General features: G+C 41.8%; 1 protein-coding gene across 1 annotated transcript in view; it reads right to left on the reverse strand.

The window, feature by feature from the left end:
• rem2 (RAS (RAD and GEM)-like GTP binding 2) overlaps nucleotides 1-22,369 on the reverse strand; it is a 29,632-nt gene that overhangs the window by 5,035 nt on the left and 2,228 nt on the right. Inside the window, exons 2-4 of the mRNA XM_079568938.1 lie at nucleotides 20,667-20,997; nucleotides 19,390-19,463; nucleotides 4,478-4,655 (exon numbers count right to left, since the gene is read on the reverse strand). Of these exons, the coding sequence (XP_079425064.1) occupies nucleotides 4,478-4,655; nucleotides 19,390-19,463; nucleotides 20,667-20,997 (583 nt within the window). The remainder of the gene's footprint in view (nucleotides 1-4,477; nucleotides 4,656-19,389; nucleotides 19,464-20,666; nucleotides 20,998-22,369) is intronic.

Raw genomic sequence — 22,369 nt, forward strand, 5'->3', positions numbered from 1 at the left:
GACATACATTTATCACATAGGTGACTTTATGACTAAAACTTTGTTCTCAACCCGTTGAATAGGTGATGCTCCTCCTCAGAGCCTAAAGGGTGACATAACAAGAAATCATAAAAATATAATATTACCCCACTGTGAGTAAAAAGTCTTATGAAGCTATGAAATAAATGAGATTACATGGAGGTACGGGCACAGACATATAAAGAGCTGACTAAGCAGACTGAGGTCACAGTGTGTATATTTAATTGCAGCAGAGTAGCAGCAGGGCCACACTACAGCTACACTGAGCCAAAGACAAATGCTTTCAGAGTCAGCACTGCTATTTTGGGGTTTTGTGTATATTAGCCTGTAGATTTGGGTGGAGGATAGAGATAGCAGAATAACACTGTCACTGTGCATGCTGGGAAACTGACTTCACAGTTGTAGTTCTTTAAGGATGGTGTTAACGATTGAGGCAGGCCCGTCAGCTTCCTCTGTCAGGCTCACATATCAGATAGAATACTTCCTATCTGTCTACGGAGAACATAAGAACATCCTTGTCAGAGGCTCGGGAAGACAGCATTTCCATACTGCTGACCGCACCGATGCTTCCAAGTTTATCCAGGGGGAGAAAGTGCTGAGTAGAGGTATCTTCAGTGGCTTGCTACCCGCCTCCGCTTGCAGTCCTCTCGGGTCATTAGACCATACAACAAGCCAAAGGAGACGACAATAGTTTAGGCACCCGTGAGATCGCATTTCACACCCGCTGCTTCTGTTTAGTGCGCATAAGGAAACATTGTAAAACTCGAGAAGACCTGACTATGTTTTTTCACTTTTCCACAACAAGGAAGATGCTCTATTTTGGGAATGGAAAACATTTGTCAGTGTCATCTCTGCATAAAGGAGCCAAGAACCTACCCTAATTTCAAGAAATATCTGTCCCACATTTGAGTAGATTCAGTTGGGAAAGTGGGGCAGATGTTCATTCTCTTTTATTACTTGTGTCTTCCGATATTGAGGCCAGGAGAGAGAGCATTTTCCAAGTTGCATTTGGTGCTAGTTATACATTTCTGTGATAGAAGATACAGTATCAGAATGCTACTCATGAAACTTTCCATCTGACAATAATTGGGACTCACGCATTAAGATTTTTCTGTGATAAAACAATTCTTCAGACATGAGAACGTACTGCTCAACTGATTCAGATTTAACAATTAGATGATGCTTTCTGACAGTCAGTGGTCGGAAACCTGCATTTTTTCTCCAGTTAAGATGTGTAAATTCAGTAATTCAAGAACAACTACACACACTGTCACACACACACCATTCATTTGGTCTGTCTTTGTCACTCCGCTCTCTTATCTCCCCTCACTCTCCTCTGCCACGCCAGGTCCTGACAGTGGAAGATGGAGCGATACGTCAGGGTGCATTTCTGCCTATATGAAGACGTACCCTGTGGATATGCCTACCATTGTACCCCTATGGTGCCTGGAAACATATATTATGGTTGTAAGAGGAGCCTGTTAGACCTGTGAGAGCAAGATAATCCAAGACACACAATGCACCAGAGCACGTTGAGTGGATGAGATAGGGTATTAGAGCTAAGGTTCGGCTGCTCTATCAAAAGATGTGCCTCGACTAGTAATGGGTGTCGTGAGTGCGATGGAATAGGCCAGTAAACAGGTTTGGCTATAACATGGATGAGGAGAGGCATAGTGGATATGAGCTGCCAAAAACTGATGCCGCCCTTTATATTCTATCGCCTTTCATTCTCTGGAGCAATCACGAAATCCATAAACTCCCCCCTGATAAAGTTCAGTTAAAAATTATCACGACCTGACTGGGGGGAATTTTTGGCTATGAATAAATTACTGCTGAAGAGGGACAGGTTTTCTTTTTAACTCGCATAAAATTATGCCAGCTAGCTCTATGTGAAACTATTGCAGTGTTGGTACAAAGGATAGAGCGCTAAATTTTGACCAGAATGTCAAGTCTCCACTTTAATCCTGCCTTTTCCTCAGGGGCTGGCATTTTGAAGGGGCTTGAATTCATAACTGTTTGTTTGGATCAATACAGAAAGGAACATATGAGGTGGAGAGATATGAAGAAGAAAAAAAAGGAAAGAAAGGAAAGAAAGATAAATTAAGAAAAAAACGGCGAAGAATTGGTCAATGAAGAAAGAAACTTTTCTTAAGGGAACAATAAAGTCTACGGGTACTATTAACTAGAGCACTTGCACTCTTTTCTTTTCACTGAGGACAGTTCCTCAGCCAACTTGTTGTTTATTTTGTAAAATAATTATACTTTTTATTTATATAAAGCTTAAAAATACCCACAAACTGACTTTGAAGTTGGAATAACATCAGCATTAAAACAAGGAATGCGCTGTTTAGAAAAAGCAGAGAAATCCCACATGAAGTGGATCAACGCCACGCATTCACAAAAAGAGGCACGCCGCCTGAACGCTATCAAAAAGAAGCAGGAAGTAATCCAAAAGAGTATTAAATAATCAAGTTGAAATGAGGTCAACGCAAAGCAAATTTAAAATTGGGTGCTTTTATGCCGTTCACAGACAGTCCCATGGCAGGGCTAGAGGAGAGATAACTCAGATCAGTGCCAACCGTGTCTACTGATTCTTACAGATATTAACTGTCTACGAGTTGTTGTTCACTGTCAAAATAATTATCTAAATCAGTTAAATAATCCAACTTACTGAGCAGCCTTTGGGGGGGGAGTATGTATATTTGGCAGCGAACATTACCAGCTTTTTACTGAAGTGAGTAATGATGCAGCACTTTGCCCATAAGGAGTAGCCCAGCTGAGCATTTATCCCTGGGTAATGCAAACACACAGAAATTGATTTCACTGATCAAACATACATTGCTCCTGGGGCCCTTCTAATGGAGACAGTGTGGGCTAGGAGCAAGATTTATTGCACAGCCCACACCCACAGTGAAAGGCTAAGAGACTGGATACATGAGTAATCGCATGCTACAGCTGGAAGCATGCTTTTTGCTCCACATTAGCAGTTGATTTATTCCAATAATTACATGCGGACTATGTTAATGAACCAATAAAGTTGAAGGTTTAAAAAATGCATTACAAGCATTGCTACAGCCGTGCTTTATTTGGCATTTAGATCGATGAGGCCTCACAGTGTGCTGCTTGTGCCAAAACAAAGAAACAAACTGTATGTTGTGAACTGTAATTTTGCAGACTTTGCTCACTTGCTCAAATCGCCTTGCCTGGAAAAAATTCAGACTCAATGCTGTACCGGGGATTGAGTCTGGTAAGAATCGGCGTCAACTACATTTCCACAGCGGAACATGCACAAGCAAACAGGAAGCAGAGCAATCGGTGAAGAGCAATCAGTGGCGTTATTATCTGCATTAATATTCAAGCAGGATTATTAATTACAAAACTCGCCTACTGTTCATTAACAGCTGATTTTATCGTGCTTTTATTGAATCGATTTTATCCTTTTGGCTTCTGTCATGTTTTGGAAGCGCATTGGCAAAAAGTAAGAACAGCCTTAATCAGACGGCGGCGTGGACTGGCAAGCTGAATGGGCAGCCACAGGTGAGCTTGGAGTCGCTCTACACCGGCCAGCTGCAGAGACTAAGCGCCAGCATCATGCAGGATCCTATGCACCCATTAAATGGCCTCTTCCAGTATCTGCCATCGAGACAAAGGCTGATGGTTTCAAAATATAGAGCAGAGAGGTACAGGACAGTTTTATCCCAGCAGCAGTTGTTCTTCATAATGACATGTGGCGCCGTCATTAAGGGCAGCTCGTACGTGGCATGTTTACAGTAGTTGTTGAATGTACATGTGTTTATATGAGATGCCTACCTGCCACTGCAATCTAATTTATCTACGGGTACTAATAAAGAAACCTGAACCTGAGCTCTTTGCTCTCCCGTGTGCCGTTCGTTGTTTTTGAGGGGACTTCTGCATCCCAAGAGTGACTGCAAATAAATGATTCTGATTGCACGGGCTGATAACCCCGTGTATAAAACATACAGAGGGGACCCACTCTAGCGGAATAATGATAATGACAAAATAGCTGCTCATCACAGGATTCACATCATCATTTGACTTTAATCATTGTATTGACACACCCTTCTACTCATCGCACTCCACTCATTTGCCTTTGTCGCTTCTGGTTCAAATACTACTTTATTTAAATACTACTTTATTGTCCCCATAAGGAATTTGTCATCTACATTTGACTCTGGGGAAACCCATAAGGAGCAGTGGGCGAACGCAGTGCAGCGCCCCGGGGGCCCATCTCCAGATGTAGAGCCAGGCTGACGGTTAGTAACACCTGGCTGGATGATTTTGGTCAATGGGGGAAACCTGTGTATCCGGAGGAAACCCACCCAGAGAAACAAGCAAACTCCACACAGAAAGACCCGCTCAACCACCGTGCCGCCTATATTATGAAGACACACCCTGCATTGTGAATACATTACCATGAATATCCCCTCCCTGTACCTACCCTCAGAGCTAATTTCCCGTGAGCGCACCAGGTCGCTCTTATTGCCCACCAGGATGATGGGTGTTTGCGGCAGGGACTCCCGCAGTAGGAGACGGAGCTGGGCGATCCGGTGGAAACTCCGCCTGTCAGTGACCGAGAACACCAGGATGCACACATCGCACTGTAGGGTGGACAGGTCCTGCAAATGGAAGAGGGAAATGCATATGAGCATGAATAAATCAATACCTTTGAGTATGTCACAGAACTACTGGCAGTGGCAGGGTCCTTGAGCAGTTATCAGGCTAATGTGTGTTATCCCCTTGGAAAAAAAATGAGTCAGATACAAAGGTGCATTTGCTAGAACTGAGCCTCCTGAATCAGAGGTTAAATGTTTTCTAACTTAAAAACTGTGTAGCTACAGTATACTCCTGATGGTACTCCTGATCTCCCTAGTTGTCACAGCAAATTAGCTCATTCGATGTTCACTGATTTGCGTATGAATTCTAAAATGGTTTTGTTGTTCTTGCACGTGACCAGCACTCACTGACCTCCCACGGCCAAAGATGTTCATGAATAACTAATTCACGTGGGTTTTAATGTTATTTCTTTGTACAATCACATCAGCGAGTGAAATTGGTTCGACACATCTCCGTCTATTGTAGCTCTAGCCACAGGGACATCTCAGCCAGCACACAGTCCCGTTCTTTTGAAGCTTATTCTTTTTTATTGTTGTTGCCCCATGAGAGCAAGCAGGCGCGGCTCCGGTTAAGTTGCCTCACAAACATCACGCTTCACTTTGAATGTCCTGACCCTTTTAACAGTTGCATCTCCGTCCCTCAGGGCCTGTCACAGAGGCTCAATTAGCCCGAGTGGTTTCATGCAGCAGCGCGAGCCTCAAGAGCTGCCCCGACCAACTACTGTCCACCCCTGCACTCTGCAAATTCAAACAAATCAATGCAGGGGTGACAAAGACCCTCCAGAGTTCTCGGATGGATGCACTGGAAAACTTCACATGTTGAATCGACTTCAGTTTATACTTTAAACATTTACCGTCCACTTCTTTGAAAAAAATGTTATTGAAAAAAATGAGGAAACGACCACAACAACACATCCTAACCACTTTAAGTAAGCTACAAAACTGGATTTTTGGAGCGAGTGATCATTTTGTTTGGCAAAAATGAAACCCCTGCAGTATCAGTAACATTTGGCTGATCCTCTCATGACCTGCCCCAATCATACATGGCCAACAAATGAGTTCCTGCATTGGTTAATGGTGTGTAAACTACAGATGCTATTAGCGACAGAGACAGGGGAGGTTAATAGAGGATGGTGATTCACTTATCAACAGCATGCTGTGAAAAATCAGCCTAATGTAGTTCGAAGCTTATCTAATATGAATTACACATGGGTCACCTTCAGCATACAGCATTTCAAAGTGTGGCAGAAATAGGTACATCCATGTGACATCGCAGCAGTCCAAATTAAGGCTATACAACTACCAATTATAAGGTTATTTCTTTCAATAAAACAGTGAATCTGCCCTTAAAGTTATTTGGCATTTGCCGTCCACCTGAAATTCTAGCATCAAATTGTGTTTAACCTAAGCACATTTCTAATTAAGAATAAAATGAAATGAGAAAGGCACACAGGTAACACATTAAACAAGGGATGGTTTTCTGAATGGCCAGGATGGACAAGATAAAAAGGTGGGAGACTTTGAATGTTATAGAAAGGCCATTGAGGAGCGTTGGCTAGAGCTGCCAGGTGAGCGACTACAAAAAAGATTTATGGATCTAATGAAAAAAGCCATTAAGTTAGCTGTTGTTGTGACAGAGGGGTAAAGGTGAGAGCAAATGATTTACTGTGGTGACCTAAAATGGAGTAAAAGGACTGATATATATATAGGATAGGACTTGTATAAATAATGTCCTACCTGAAAGCATTTATTTAAACTATAGGGGGGGGGGGGGGGGGGGGGGGGAACAGTGACAAAAACACTTCTAAAGTTAGACGCGGCAATCAATGCAAACAGCTTTGTCGAAACAGAGCAACCTGAAACCTTCCTCGCCAGCCCAATGCCAGTCACACGTTCTATACCTGTGGGCTCTGGGGACGAGGGCAGAGAGAGCGATCAATTCAGCAAAAAGTGCTGTCTTTAAATTGTGTAAAGGTTATGAAGGAGCAGTGGGTGCGGGATGTTCCCTATCTTTCTCTTGGAAGCTTGATTCTTCTCTATTTTTTAATCTTTTTTGGAAAAGTGAGAGCGAACAAATTGCTGTGTTCATCGAATCATTCACTGAGGTAAAGAGAACCAATGCTTCTCTGTGTTGTGGTGTGAATCGGTGTTGACAAATGGTGTTAACTGTTGTAAAGCAAACTTACAGTGACATACGTTTGTGGCTTATGGTTGCTTTGTCAGATAAAACATAAGTATTAGAGGAAAAGAGCTACGTTCCATAGTAATAAACAAATACAGTTATTGTCCAGACATTGGACTTTGTTTGTTCCCCACAAAATGGCAAATTTCTGTGTAATGGTAACATTTAATTTAAAACATTTGACTCCAAACTCTATAGATTTGAGTTGCTGGTGAGAGGCTTAGTGAATGTCTAAACTAGTACCTATTGAGTGGTGTAGTGGTCTGTATTTAATAAAAGCAGTCTGAGAAGGGATTGTTGGTAATCCAGTGTCTGCTGATCCGTGTGACAAGTGAAAGCTGGCCTCTGTGGTCTGATCCACAGATTAGCTTTGGTCCATGAAGTAGAATTTTTATAGTTGTTTAGTTTTTAATTTAGCATCTCATGGTCTTCATCAAAGTCACATTTTTATTTGTTTTCACATCACACGAATCTGTTGATACTGTACTACTTGAGTTTTCATTTTCATACTATTTTTCTAGTTGAAATAAATACTTTTCTATATTCTGTTGGGCACACAAGGCACTTTAAGAAGCCATTCATCCATCCACACATAAACACCAATGGACAGGGGTAAGAATGGGTCAAATGTCTTGCTTAAGTACACAGAAATAATCTGCATTGGCTCGAGCTGGGATTAATCTGGCAGCCTTCAGGTCAGAGGGTAAACAAAATACAGGGCTGTGTATCAAACAGGGACTCATAATGTTCTGCTCGGACGGCTTCATTTCATCTGATTTGATCTCACACGTAATTATCTTATTTTATGTGACTGAGTGCTGTGTTTAAACAGGCACAAAAGCAAATGATCTTATCTTCTCCAACTCAAGATCGATTCATATTGGATCACTTACAATGGAAGAATTGATTTTGTGATTCGAATAGAATAATCAATCAATCAATCAAAACTTTATTTATAAAGCGCTTTTCATACAAGGTTGTAACACAAAGTGCTTTACAGATTAAAAGCAGTTCCCGCCCACCCAACCACCCACTCTTCCAAACAGACAACACTGCTCACCCCACCCCCCTACCCATAGCCACACACACACACACACACACACACACACACACACACACACACACACACACACGATGAGGTAATGGACGTAGTGCTGAGTCTGGGTACAGATGAACCAGGTAAGGAAATGCCATCAGAGGAGCCGTCTGCACCGGGAGCGGCACATCAGCCACAGCCACAGGGCACCACCACTGGACACCCAGCGGAGGTGCAGCAGAAACACCACACCTCCATCCGGGCACCCAGAGGACAGTGCCCGCACAGCCACAGCCGACCACCGCTCCCGGGGCAGAGGGCTCCCTCAGAGGAAACACTGGAAATTCTAAAAATGCAAAACTGCAATATACAAATAACAACATTAGAATAATAAAAACATATATATAAAACTAACTAAAAACTAGTATAATAAGATAATTATAAACATAAATAATAATAAAAATAATAATAAAAACTGGCTGCGCCATTGCGATTGACTGCGGAAATGCGAATGCAGAAATTGCATAAACTCTTCAAATTGCATAATCAAATTTGCATAAACTGGTAAAATGCATAAAATGTCATGTTGCATAAACTGTATAAACTGCATAAAGTGGTAAAATGCATGAATGGGTTAATTTGCATAAATTATGTAAATTGCATAAGCTCTTTAAAATTCATAAATCCTAAATGGCATAAACTCTTAAGTTGCATAAACGCTTTAAAATGCATTAACTGGTTAAATCCCATAAAGTGGTTACTTTGCATAAATTGTTAATATTGCATAAACTTTTATATTCCATAAACTGGTCAAACTGTTGAAATGGCCTCAGTGCTTGATTGGCAGAAGCTGCACAAATGGCTGAAAGGCCCGGAGTCTCCCGATTGGCTGGATTCCCCCATACACACCAATGCAAAAATTTCAAACTCTCGTATAAAAAAACTGGAAACCTGCAGACGGCCATTTTTTTCTCAAAACCCACAAGTTGTAGAAGCTGAACATGCACAAAGTGCAAAAATTGCATAAAATGCAGAAAAAAGTGCAGAAAAGCATGGATTTGCGGCAGCCCCATTATAAGTCAATGGGAAAAATCTCCGACATTTTGGCTGATTGCGGAAAAAACGTAAATTGCAGAAGTCCCAAAAGTAATAGCACCCTTCTCCTCAACATGCGGAACGTTTTGATGCATAACTTGCATAAATTGCACAAAGCATGAAGGTGCTGAAAGCTCTAGAAAATCGGGAAAAAGATGGAAGAGGAATAATAATAAAGAACATGAAAACCAATAATTGACTGCGGAAGAATTCCGCAGTCAATCAATAACTAAATAAATAAGTAAGTAGAAATCAGCTAAAAGCTAAGCTAAAAAGGTGGGTCTTGAGCCTGCTCTTAAAAACATGAACGTTCTCTGCAGCCCTGAGCTCCTCCGGCAGGTCGTTCCAGAGGCGAGGGCCGTAATATTGGAAAGACGCCTCGCCATAAGTCTTTTTGTTGACTTTAGGAATAACAAGGAGACCTCTGCTGGAGGAGCGAAGGGGCCGTGAAGGTTCATAAGGTAAAAGCAGTTCTGAGAGATAAGAAGGACCAAGACCATTAAGACATTTAAAAACCATTAAAAGAACTTTTAAAAACAAAACAAAAAACACTGAAGTCAATTGCCAGCTCTATAGGCATATAACTGTGTTGTGCTCTGCAGCGCTCAGCATGTGTTTAGGTGTGTCCTGCCAGCGCAAACGCCCTTGCCCTACATCCCCGACCGGGAAGGTGAATTCCTGCCCTCCGGAGAGTTTCACAAAAATTCACATCATCCCGAGCGCCGGGCTGCAGCAACCGGATCAAACCCTGAAGCAGGAAATTCACGGGGAGAGCCTTGGCAGTTCATCTATCTCAGGGAGTGCACCAGAGCAGACAGTGGAGAGAGGAGAGGGAGTGAGGGAGAGGAGCGGAGTGGTATGGGTAGTGACATGGACAACAGCTTCGCCACCTGTCATTGTCTGATTGAGGGCCGCCGTGGTGAGTGGATCAACAATAACAACGCACAGGGAGCACCGTACGAGTAGTAAGGTGGAGGGGACACATCAATTAGCAGGAGAAGTGCATCCATGAAGTGAATACGCCTCTCTGCCAAGCTGAGGCAGCGAGGATGGGGACAGAGCCAAGTCTCTCCAACTCGCTCTCTCTACATTGAGCAGCTCCACGGTTGGCAGGGAGCAGGCCATCTGTCAATACTTTCTCCTCCATGCACACAAAAAGACGCGCACACACATACAAGCAGCACAGTGCAAAGCATACACAACTCCGTACACTACGCATCATCGAGCACCATGAATCATAGGGGTAATCATGAGCTCATCTTCTGTCTTCAGGGTTGATGCTATGGAGAAGGCAGACTTAACAAAATGAGGATAAATAGGGCTGCAGTCAAGTCTGTGGACTCTATACCTATATATAGCAAGGATTAAAAACGTATAGGACTGTATATTCCCACATTCACTACAATACTAGATGGTTGTCATAATGTATGCAGAATTTTAAATCTGACGTAGATTTTAAAATGAGCTACATCATTTCAAACAAGAAGACTTTGTCCAAAAAGAATGTGAATGATCAAGAGTAGACAGTTTAGGAAATGTGTGTTTGTGCATGCTTACTTAGTGATCAGGCTCTCAAAGTCTACACTATTTGTTTGCTTTTACCATGATGTGTTTCGCCACAATGTCTAAAAACTAGAGAAGGTCCTGAGGTGAGTGCACTTGCGAAAATTGTTCTCCCGACGTAAAAAGGGTAAAACTTATGAGGAGCAGTGACAGATTTTTCAAACACGAGGCCTTTGAGGCTCAGTAAGTAGGGCAGTAAGATGTCCCATTTGAGTTCAAGTCTGGGCACTAAAGCCAAAGCCTCGTCAGAAGTCTAGCTCTCCCCATGTGAACCAAGAACATATTCTGGCATCAAAATAAAATGTAAACTAAAGCCAACACCGTCACAAATTAGACTACCATATTACTGAATTTGAATACGCTGTTCAAGTTCATCACCCCTTCAAATTGCTCTGTGACTACACACTGTCCTCAGTTTCAACTCAGACATTGACACTGATTGGTATTCAACGCTTCACTTACAGTTTTGGTTTCACGCACAAATTATGAATAAATAATGCAAGTATTTCATTTTTTTTGTCAGAGGATTGTCTCGCTTTGGGCTGCTGCTTCCACTGACTCTTTCCAACAGATGTCTAACTTGGTTTTCATCATTTAGGGTGTGCTTGAGACAACCTCTTTAAACGATCCACAAAAGCCTCTCCTCTACCAATCATCAAAGGTCATCAAAACCTCTTTTAAAATTCTAATCATTATTTTGACTTTAATCAAGATGAACATTTTCTTTGGGGATAAAAACAATGATAAAAATTGGTTTCATGGACACATTTCTTTGTACAACAATACGCTGCGGCACGTGATTTATAGCTTTGGCTGTGCATCGCTTTTACAATGGCTTTAAACACAGACTAATGAGGCGATCGTTCAGGCCTTGAAACCACAAGATGGATTTGACTTTAAACGGGAGCAATATGAAAAAAAAAAAAAAAGGGCCTTCTGGGACACAGCTTCCTGTTTCTGGTGCCGATGAAGATAAGAAGTAAAAACATCTAATAAAGCTAATGGGAAACATGGCCTCAAGCGGTTTTAATGGTGCCATTAAAGTGACATGGAGAGATTGAATCATGGGATGTGTGCAGATCCAAAACAATATGTCATCATTAGGTATTTCTGATGGTAAATAAAGAAAACGTTTGCCTTTCATCATCACAATAATCAGGACGCACACCTCCAACTTTCTGGTCATGAGACGACCCGCTCTAACATCTGAGCCACTGTCTCCTCAGAGTTTATTTCAACATTTATAACTATTCTAAATACTGCACTGTTCAATTATCTAGACCTAGTGTCTGATGCAGTATTGCCCTCAAAAACATGCTTTTAACTCATATCAAGAGCTCTGTGCTGAATCCGTGAGCATTAGCAGCACAATGATTCACTTACCAGACGGCATTTGCATAAGCAACACTGCACTACATGTGAGCACTCAAATTAATATTGCACAAAAAGGAAAGCCCTATTTTCACCGTGCCTATTTACATGTGAGATTATGTGCCGCTCATTAACCCGCTCCCTGGAGACCGAAGCACACACCTAAAAAACTATGGCAATCTCTGCGCTCACTCTGTGGACTACATTAGCAAAGCGGTTTATGGATTTTTGCATTTAGATACTTGTTGTTTGTTCTGCCTTTAGCCATATCAAAGGCAAACAGCATCCAAACAGGGGTGACAGATGCGTGTAAAGTGCATGTCAAAGAGAAATGAGGGAGTGATCGGATCGATGGAGGTAGAGGTAGCAATGATGAATGGAGGGTGTTACGGAGAGGAAGGGGCAGCGCAAGACACTCACGACGCAGGCCACTCAGTCTGATAACATCACGACACTGCAGAGGGAAGTTTGAGGCTTTGTGCTGATGCAGAAGACAGAGGTTTAACAGTATGAGAGGATGTGAGGTGGACACATGTAAAACGCACTGGTATGAAAACAGTGCAGTAAAAAGAAAACAAAAAATCTCTAAATACATAAAGAGACTGAAGACTCACAGATATTAGTTATTTTATCTTACCAAACTTGTAATCTCAACATTGGGCCTTTCAGCTGTCAGGTCTACTGTCAATTCTATGGAAATAACAGCTCAATGTTTGGGGTGTGGGGGAGTTTTGTGTGTTCAATTAGTTCTTTTTTTGTTTACGGTGACGTTTATATAAAAAGCATCTTGCCTACATTTATGAATCTTATGGTAAAAATGTGGGGATCGATGGATTTTTTTATTACTGCAGAGGAAAGCAGCTTTTTAAATGGTAAATGATAAATGGACTCAACTTATATAGCGCCCAAAGCGCTTTACAATAAGGAACCCGTTCACACTCTCATTCATACACCAATGTACGCAGACACTGGAGGCAAGGAGGGTGAAGTGTCTTGCCCAAGGACACAACGACAGTGTGCATTTGCGGGAGCTGGGATTCGAACCCACGACCTTCCGATAACGAGACGACCCGCTGTACCAACTGCGCAGTTAGGGTTAGCTCAAGACATTTGAGAGCTACACATTTCTTCTTCTGAAACACTGAAGAGGCACCAAGAGCCACCCATACCTGCAACACAGTGGAGGCGTCACAAGAGGCGCTACAGGAAACAAGGAAGGGACCGACGAGGAGGTATCCGGGCAAGACTCAAAGCTACACCACACATGCCTCTATCCCTAGTATGGCTCAGGCTAATGGACGTTCCCTGGAGAATAAAACAGATTAACTGCTAAGATCTTTCCAAAAGATGATGAAAGACTGTTGTAGAGTGGAGGGAGCTGCACCGAAGGAAGAGGAAGGATCTGACTCGTGCAGGACACCACGCTCTGAAACAGGGACAAACCCAGGAGGTGGTGCACCGTTTCAGAGGATCAGAGGAGACTAAAGGCAGCCAGCCAGGTTTCCTCCGGGTGCTACGGTTTCCCTGACCTCCAAAACATGCTGGTCAGGTTGGCCCAGAGTGGCAGCGCAGCTCAGTAGCAGCAGCTCTGGACTAACACCTGAACACTATTTTGTTGTGCACTTATACAATGACAAATAAAGCACTTACTTACTTACTTACTTAAAAAGTTATATTTATTTGCATTGATGATTAAAAAAAAATCTATGAAAATCAAGATTGATCAAGTGAACAGAAGACTTACATTATTTTTGTGATTTGCTGATTGTGATAAATCCTGCAAGTGTCTTAAAACACATTAATCATTCATAGGTCTATTCTACTATCTAGCAAATGTATACGTTCATTGTAAACCCCCCATATAATGCAGCAGTGAGTGTTGTGGTGACCCATATCTGCGCTTCATAAGTGAACATCTGCAGCCACATCTGGAGCCGCTTCAGGGACGTTGCCCCTCACTTGACCTCTGACCTTCAAAAACCTGGATGAAAATGCACTGAGCTCCAGGACAAGATATATTTCATCATAACCTAATTTTTCTGAAAACACACAACCTGATGCAGTTGGTGGAGGACCAATTATGCAACACAGTCACATCCACTCCATTTAGGCTGTAAAAACGACAGATTGCTTGGTTTTCTTATTTTATATTGGTCAACAGATGTTTCATTCACCATTATCCGTATATGGATTAGTTCAAGAGAGACTTGTCTTGTAAGCAGAAATAGGTTCTGTTCCTGGTTTTGAAGTTTACCAATAACAAGAGAATACTGAATTGAGATTTGAGAGAGTGAATTTTATCGCATCTTATAGAAAGGTACAGAAAATAATCAGATCAATTTCATTTAAAGGTACACTGCGCAACATTTTGGACTATAGTGTTGCGGCAAAACAAAACATGCTCCTAATGACACAGAAAATGCTGTGACTGCAGTGTGTAATAAAAGAATGGACTTGGATGAGAAACGAACTTGCTTAAATCTCAAAATCTACTGCCTTTCGTCACATCTCCATGGAGACGAGCTGGAGACGTACCCACTCCTAGTAAAGTTAACAGTTATATGTTAGCAGGGGTGAGCCTCATAAATGTTTGTTTGTACATTTATGAAGCATTTTCTGTGATGAAAATATCTGTCATAAAATAAATGCTTGTATTTCAATTTTATTTATTGGGTAAAATTCTACGCGGTGTGGCTTTAAGCTCTGACTGTGTTTGAGAATCAGTAAAGATACCGAGACACGTAAACAGGATGCTAAGAAATACCAAGGCGTTTAGTGTTTTCTCAGAGTGAGCGAAGGAATGTGGTCAAGCTGCAATTATCCTGCAGCAAATTGCATCCTGGTTCCTTTATCTAATTTTCTCGAAGATAAAAAAAAAATTGTCTTGAGGGACAGCCATGAATTCAACCTGATAACAGCCACACACATCATACTTGGCCTACATTTGCCGGCTCCGGGCTACACCTTTCACTTGTCTTTAATAAATATTTAAATATTGCTGCATCAAATAATAATGAACAGTTCCAGTCAGGCTCGCGCTCCTGACAAAAGCGCTATAGGACATGAACGTTAATACGCAGGCGAAGGAACCAAAATTGAGGTGGTGTGAGCAGAGCAGGACCCTCTGTGCAGTGACCCTGATATACGCACAGTTGCAATGTTCATCATGGAGACATAACACGCTTGATACAAGACCAAGCATGCTAGTGTTTCTATTCTGGGAACAGTGATGACTTATTTAAACTATCATGACGTCAACAACACATACAACATGCAGCGTCTGGCCGAGCAGACTCCCGCTCCCAGCCTGGTGTAGGGTGTGCATCGGTGTGAGCTTATTACACCGAGGCAGCTAAAGTGACCAACATCCAACACACATCTACATACAGTGTTATGTTTTTATTATGCTCCTTATGTTTTTCTAATGGGTGAAATTAGACGCAATCTTGGAAAATACAGTATCTATTTTGTTATTGAAGAAGGATAACCCTTTCCAGCTTTAGCACTGTGTAGTAGAGTCCCAGTTCTGACAATTTGCTGAATTTTGCCACTCCTCACCCCCTTTCACCCGGTCCTATCCTGTCAAGTAAAGTCTCCAGGCCAAAAAGAAAAAGGCTGCATTCACTGTCTAAAAGTCATACAGTCAGGTCCATAAATATTGGGACATCGACTAAATGTGTATGTTTTTGGCGCTATAAACCACCACAATCGATTTCAAACAAGCTTAAACTGCAGACCTTCAGCTTTACATCCAAATCAGATGAACGGTGTAGGGATTACAAGTGTTTGTATTGAACCTCCCACTTTTTAAGGGAGCAAAAGTAATGGGACAAGTGGCAGCTCAGTGGTTCCATGGCCAGGTGTCTGCTCTTCCCTCATTATCCCATTTGTAAGGAACAGATGAGACGTCCATTCATTTCAAGTGTGATATTTGCATTTTGGATACTGTTGCGGTTAATTCTTAATATCAATTGAAGAGTTATCACTATCAATGAAGCAAGCCACTATTAGGCTTAAAAAATGCCCTCAAAAACAAAGCCATTAGAGAGATAGCATTATTATAACGTATTAGATCTAAACAAGCCAACTTAAACCACTGGTGAGCCTCAAACACAGGAGCCAAAAAACATCTTTAAAAAGCCTTTACAGTTCTGAAGCAACATCCTAGGACAGATGAGACAAAGATAAACTTGTACCAGAGTGATGGGAAGAGAAAAGTATGGAGAAAGAAAGGAACTGCTCATGATTCAAAACATCCCACCTCATCAGTGAAACATGGTGGTGCAGCATCATGGTATGGGCTTGTATGGGCCAATGGCATTGGTTCCCTTGTATTTGCTGATGATGTGACTGGTGACAAAAGCAGCAGGATGAATTCTGAAGTGTTTCAGGCAATATTATGTGCTCATATTCAGCCAAATGCTTTGACACCACTCCACAGTGCAGATGGACAATGACCCGAAGCATACTGCGAAAGCCACCAAAGACCTTTTTAAGGCAAAGAAGTGGAATGTTATTCAATGGCCAAGTCAACTGACATGAATCCAATTGAGCATGCATTTCACTTGCTGAAGACCAAACTGAAGGGAAAATGTCCCAAGAACCTGCAGGAACTGACATTTGCTGTAGAGCCCTGGGAGAGCATCACCAGGGATGAAACCTGTGACGTCTGTGCCATCTAGACTTCAGGCTGTAATTGACTGCAAAGGATTTGCAACCAAATATTAAAATGGAAAAAGTTTGATTTATAGTTGTGGTCCCTTAAAAAGTGGGAGGCACACATGTCTGTTTCATTTCAAATCTTTTGCGGTGGTTTATAGAGCCAACAAAAATGAGAATTGAGTCGATGTCCCAATATTTAGATAGATAGATAGATAGATAGATAGATAGATAGATAGATAGATAGATAGATAGATAGATAGATAGATAGATAGATAGATAGATAGATAGATAGATAGATAGATAGATAGATAGATAGATAGATAGATAGATAGATAGATAGATAGATAGATAGATAGATAGATAGATAGATAGATAGATAGATAGATAGATAGATAGATAGATAGCACACGGGGAGGATGTCAGCAGTATTGGATGTCTATTTGTGAGTGACTGATTGCGTGGTCCCGTATGCGACAGTGTGTACGTGGATGTCGGCAGGGGTTGCTATGGAAACGTGGGGGTAGGTTGGGGTGCCCCATAGAGAATACTTACAGCTCGCTTCGAGGCCAGAAGCCCCACCTCAGGGGACTAAAGGAACTGCCTGTTAATGTGCTCTCATCTCAAGGCCAAAGACAGAGTCATGCTGCTGACCGCACATAAACAACATCATGACTACTGACAGATGAAGTAACGGATTTCCTCTTCAACGTGGCACCTGTTTGTGGGTGGAATCTTATGTAGGGTGTATTCAGTCCGTAACATAAATGTGGACAAGACAAATGAGGAAGATTGGGAATTGAGTTTGTCCAAATAATGATGGTAAGAAATCTCTCTGCATATTTTCCTTTTCTCTAAGGGCTTGAGACGCCCTGGGTCACAGTCGACTGTTCAACCTTGTTTGATTTTCAGTTTTTATTTTATAAAATGAATTTAATTTAATTGAACTCCTGGCACAGCTACAGTGGTACGGTTCCAATGGTCTGTCCTTGTGAGGGGTCATTTCAATGCCTTTTACAAAACACACCTTTGGACCCTCGGGACTTGGCAGATATCCGTAATGGAGGAGGGTCAAACGTTATTTTAAAACAATAATGTTGTGCCGGATTGTTTTGCAAACTTTGTTTGCAGTTATGTTTTGTTAAAATGAATACAATGTTTAAAAAAAGTTGAATTGAACTAAATGAAAAGCACCAAAACTGCATTTCCAAGCTGTTGTCCGTGGTCACACATATGGGGAGTAGAAGTAATAGACAGGTGGTAACTTCATTTCTGATTCATCAACCGTCATTAGTCCTAAACATTAGGCAAACATCTTATTAGACGATTTGGAAGGACTTCTCATGTCTTCACCGCCACAAACAGCCCTGGAGCTCATCCAAGCCTCCTGCTGGCATGAGTTTGTTGCTTGTGTGCGCGTTAATGCAAGACAGGGAATTAACTTTGTATTAGCATGCACAGAATAACAAACGTAATTAACTTTTTTAGCTGCAGTAAAAAGGGGTCAGTGAATGGAGCCTTATGAAAGAGACGGGAGCAGATGAAGACATGCGGATGTGTGAAGGCTGCAGGACAGAGAGCTAGTGAATCGGAAAAGTGTGTCCACAAAAAGTCAAAGGCCTGGCTTTCAGACGAGCTTCCCCTGAGCTGTACAGAACAGTGTGTGAATAATTTAACCTCGAGGGGCAGGGCCTGCAGTGGAGTGGACAGCTGGAGTAGGAAGTACGAGGAACGGGCTGCCCTTCACGCTAATTAAGACACGGAACACACAGAATTTGAGACAAGCATGTTTTGGATTTGTCAGAAAACCCACAGTGTCACCGTATGGGGCAAGGTCAGAAATGTTCCAGTTTGCTGCTTGCTGCAGAATGCAACAACAATTACATCTATTGGAGCTGTTAACACATTCTTCTTCAGCTCAAAGGACTGGTGATGCATAGCAGATGCAATTTTTGGCCTTACTGGGACTTTTCTTCCCATTACACAGTTGCAATATGAAAGGGCAAATACAGGAGGGTTTTCTACAATGTCCCATCATCAAACTTTGTCACCTGGTACCACTGCTGTGACGTCTACAGTCATTTGTAAAAATAACTGTCCTTGGACATACACAAAAGTTAACTTATAAGTGGAGTTTTTCCTGTTCTTCTCTTGTCACTTTCCTTGACCTTTTTGCTACTGTTCAAGGACTTTGTATTATGTTAATTTCTGTGTTAGCCCGGAGACTATCCAGGGTGTATTTATTTTATTTGAGCAATAGGGCCCAGGAATTTTGAGGCCTCTCAGATTAAATAGTTTATAATTAAATGTTACAAATGAAATCTGCCATTTGAGGGGAATTAGGTGTAGACAATATTAAAAAGTGGAGAAAAGAGCCACAGAAATACTAGAGTCACTATTCCTAATTACATCTCATAACTAAAGCAGTTCACATTTTTCTCCGGTTTCCCCTACTACTAGAAACACGATGTGTGTGTGTGAGACTGGTGGTGGTCAGAGTTAGTGCACATATGTGCAGTCGCGACAGCTCTTCTGTCAGTCTACCCCAGGGGAAACTGAAGCTATACGTAACTTACCACCACTGTGTGTGGAGTGAATGAAGTGACTCTCTGGCACTAGGTGAAGTGCTTTGTGTGGCTGTGAAAAGCACTATACAAATAAACCATTGCATTACACATTTACAATTCTCCATGGGTAGCGCAAACCTGAGCTCTACAGCTTCATATGAAATTACAGCAGTGCAAACCAATAATATAGATCTTCAAAAGTTACACAAAGTACTGAAAGTACTGCTTTAGCCCAAGTCCAGTCAAATCACGGGAGTTTCTCACCTGCTTCCAGTTGTCATATACAATGAGCTTGCTGTCCTCGTCATCCACTGTAACCGAGCACTCGTAACCTTCCCCTGCAAACAGCCGTGACAGACATATACTGTATGTTAGCTTTAGAGCACCAAGAGCATGACGGTCATTGGCAGCAAGAGAGGATTTGTATGTGGTGCTACAATTTACAGCAGACCTGTGACAAAATATCCTGCGGACTGCAGTGCATAAGAAAACTCCCTTAGGAGTTATTACAGCTTGAAATGTTAAAAATGAGTTCTGCTTCCTGAATAGAGAATAGATTGCTTCAACATAATTTTTCTGATAAAAGGGATTTTACTGAAATAAAATTAATAATTTAAATACTAGGTCAAATTGACACGTTTGAGGAAAATGCGTGTTAGTCAAATGGCAAGCAAGAAATGATGAGTTCACTGGAAAGCTCATATAGATTCTGAGCTCAGTCTGGGTGGAAGCAGGTGTTAGTTGTTTCACCCATGTGGCTGATGTAGCTCTAAAACAGATGCTCTGAACTGCCTAGAAGTGATATAGAGGTGATAATAGAAAAGGTGTCACAGAGCAATCCCCTGCATTCGCTCACACTGCACCTCCCAGAATAAACCAGCACATTGTTAAATAAAGCATGCTGCATCTTCTGAATGAAAGCAATGCAGACATACAGTAGCGTTGCCATAGGAAGAAGTCACTTTCTTCAACATAAATATTTTAAGAAGAAGTGAACTGTGCATATGGCAGCATAATGTAGAGATGATTAAAGGATGACACTTGTTCATTCTAATATTTTACATTTTGTATTGGTTGTCTTTTCTGACGCTACCCTTGGCTTGGTTTGTTTTGATATACAGTAGATGGATCTGTGTTGTTCAGGATATTGAGCCTGGAGCTTGAAGCCTAATTCCATTATTTCTAATCAAAATGGCTGTTTTAAAGGTCACATTAGGGAATTAAGAAGACTAGATAATACTTAAACGTCTGCAAACCACAAAATATCTCATCTAAAAGGGGTCTTACATGTACGCACAACTAGTTCAGACCTCTACAAATGCTTCTGAAATGCTTTTGGTTTAGGCGTTTCTCTTTTTTTTCACCGCTAACGTGAAGGCTCTACTTGCGTCAGTGTTTCTTCTAGTTAAATGTTGAATTCAGCATTAGTAAACTCATGCTACTTCTTGGACATTCTGAAAAATAAAAGCTGACGTGACTTGAATAATCTCTCCCGGATGTGCATGCAGTCAGACGAAGTGCATCCCATTGCAGGCCATTACCGTATGTCTCAGAGTCTATGGAAAGCGATCGGTCCGACTGTCCCGCCAGAGATAAGGCCAGCGATGACTTGCCAACGCCGTTCTGTCCCAGCAGTACTATCCGCAGTGCCCCGCCGTGGCTGTGGTAAGTGGACTGGGCAGCTGCTGTTTGGCCAAATGACTCCTCTCGAGGCACAGCTGTTTCAGTAATAGGCAAAGTGGTGGGCTCCTCCAGACCTGGGATCCAGTCACAGTCCTCAGACACAGCCTCCTCTCTCCTCAGCTGGTGTTTGACAGGTAAGGGTGTGCTACCTCTGCGCAGGGGCGGGGCAGTGGTCAGGAACATACTGTACTGCAATACAAGAGAAGAGAAATGTTTGTTTTTTAATACATAAGTGTCTAGGATCCAAGACTAGAGCAATTCCAGGTCTACCATGGTGTGATTCAGGACATGACACGTGAGGTTTATACGGAAAATTGTAAATTCAAATGCAAATTTCTCAGGAGAAGTTTAAAACTGATGTCTCTAAATGTACTATACTATATACAGTATTTATATCCTATTCACCTACAGTGTCTCACCCAAGAGTTGTGGTAACCAAGAAACACAGGCTAAACCAACTTGGACTAAACTAGTATTAAACCAGATCTAACCCAGGTCAAATCCTAATTTCAAACAAAATAAAGGCAAGACAACATTAGATCTAAACTATGTCTAAACCAGGACAACACCCAAACAAATGAACCTGGTCTAACCCCTGACTAAACCTCGAAGAATGAACCAGTGACCCAAAGGAAGACCTGAAATGGCAATGTCGCATTCGCTGATAAATGCAATAATAATGAACCTCTAAAAATAGAAAGCAATACCATAGGGAAAGCTATAGCGCCTGAACTTTAGTATAAATAGGCTGTACCTTCAATAAACCTTCTACAGGAGTAGACTGCCATTTCTTGTAAATGTTATCAATGTGTAACAAGGGGGGGAGGGACGTGTCACTGTGCGTAAGGGGAGGTAGGTGATAACTGTAGAGGTTAGACACACGGGACAGACACGAGAGAGAAAGATGCTGATGAAGACGCTCTGTGCGTGTCAGAGGGAGACCTTTCCGAGCGGGGGAGATGTCAAGAGGTGGGAGGTGGCAGTATGTGGTGGACCTGAACAAATGCTGATAAGGACGAACAGACAGCAGGTTAACATAACACTGTGTAAAAATGATTGTTGTTATAAGCAGAAAAAAATCAGGTTTTATGTATATTACAGGCAACATAAAGTCCATATTAATGCTACACCATGTAGTTTGTGGGCATTAGACATCAGCAGTAACTGAGGTTGAAGAGACTGGTTATATCGGTGTATTCTGTGGTCCTCAATTGATGATTCTGTTTTTGCTCTCTGTTTAAAAATAATACTGGTTTAAAAAGATATATAAAAATAGATTGGGTCCAAGAACACGACCTATTTTTGTGGGTGTCCTCGTTTCTTCTGGACTTTTATCAAACAGGCTCGGAAAAAGTTACGCTCTATACAGAAGCCCCTAAGACTTGGGGACAATGGTGCCAGTGAAGCATAAATACTTGGGAAGGATAGCTATAATAAGGTACCAGCTGGGGTTAATAAGGCGCTCAGATGGCTCTGCCTCAGTATACTGTGTATGGGTCATCAAGTGATTGTATCGCGGCATGAATTCACACACAAATGGGTCAGGGCCACAACTGCTTCA

The sequence above is a fragment of the Gobius niger genome, assembly GCF_951799975.1.
Source record: "Gobius niger genome assembly, chromosome: 13".
Taxonomy (NCBI): Eukaryota; Metazoa; Chordata; class Actinopteri; order Gobiiformes; family Gobiidae; genus Gobius; species Gobius niger.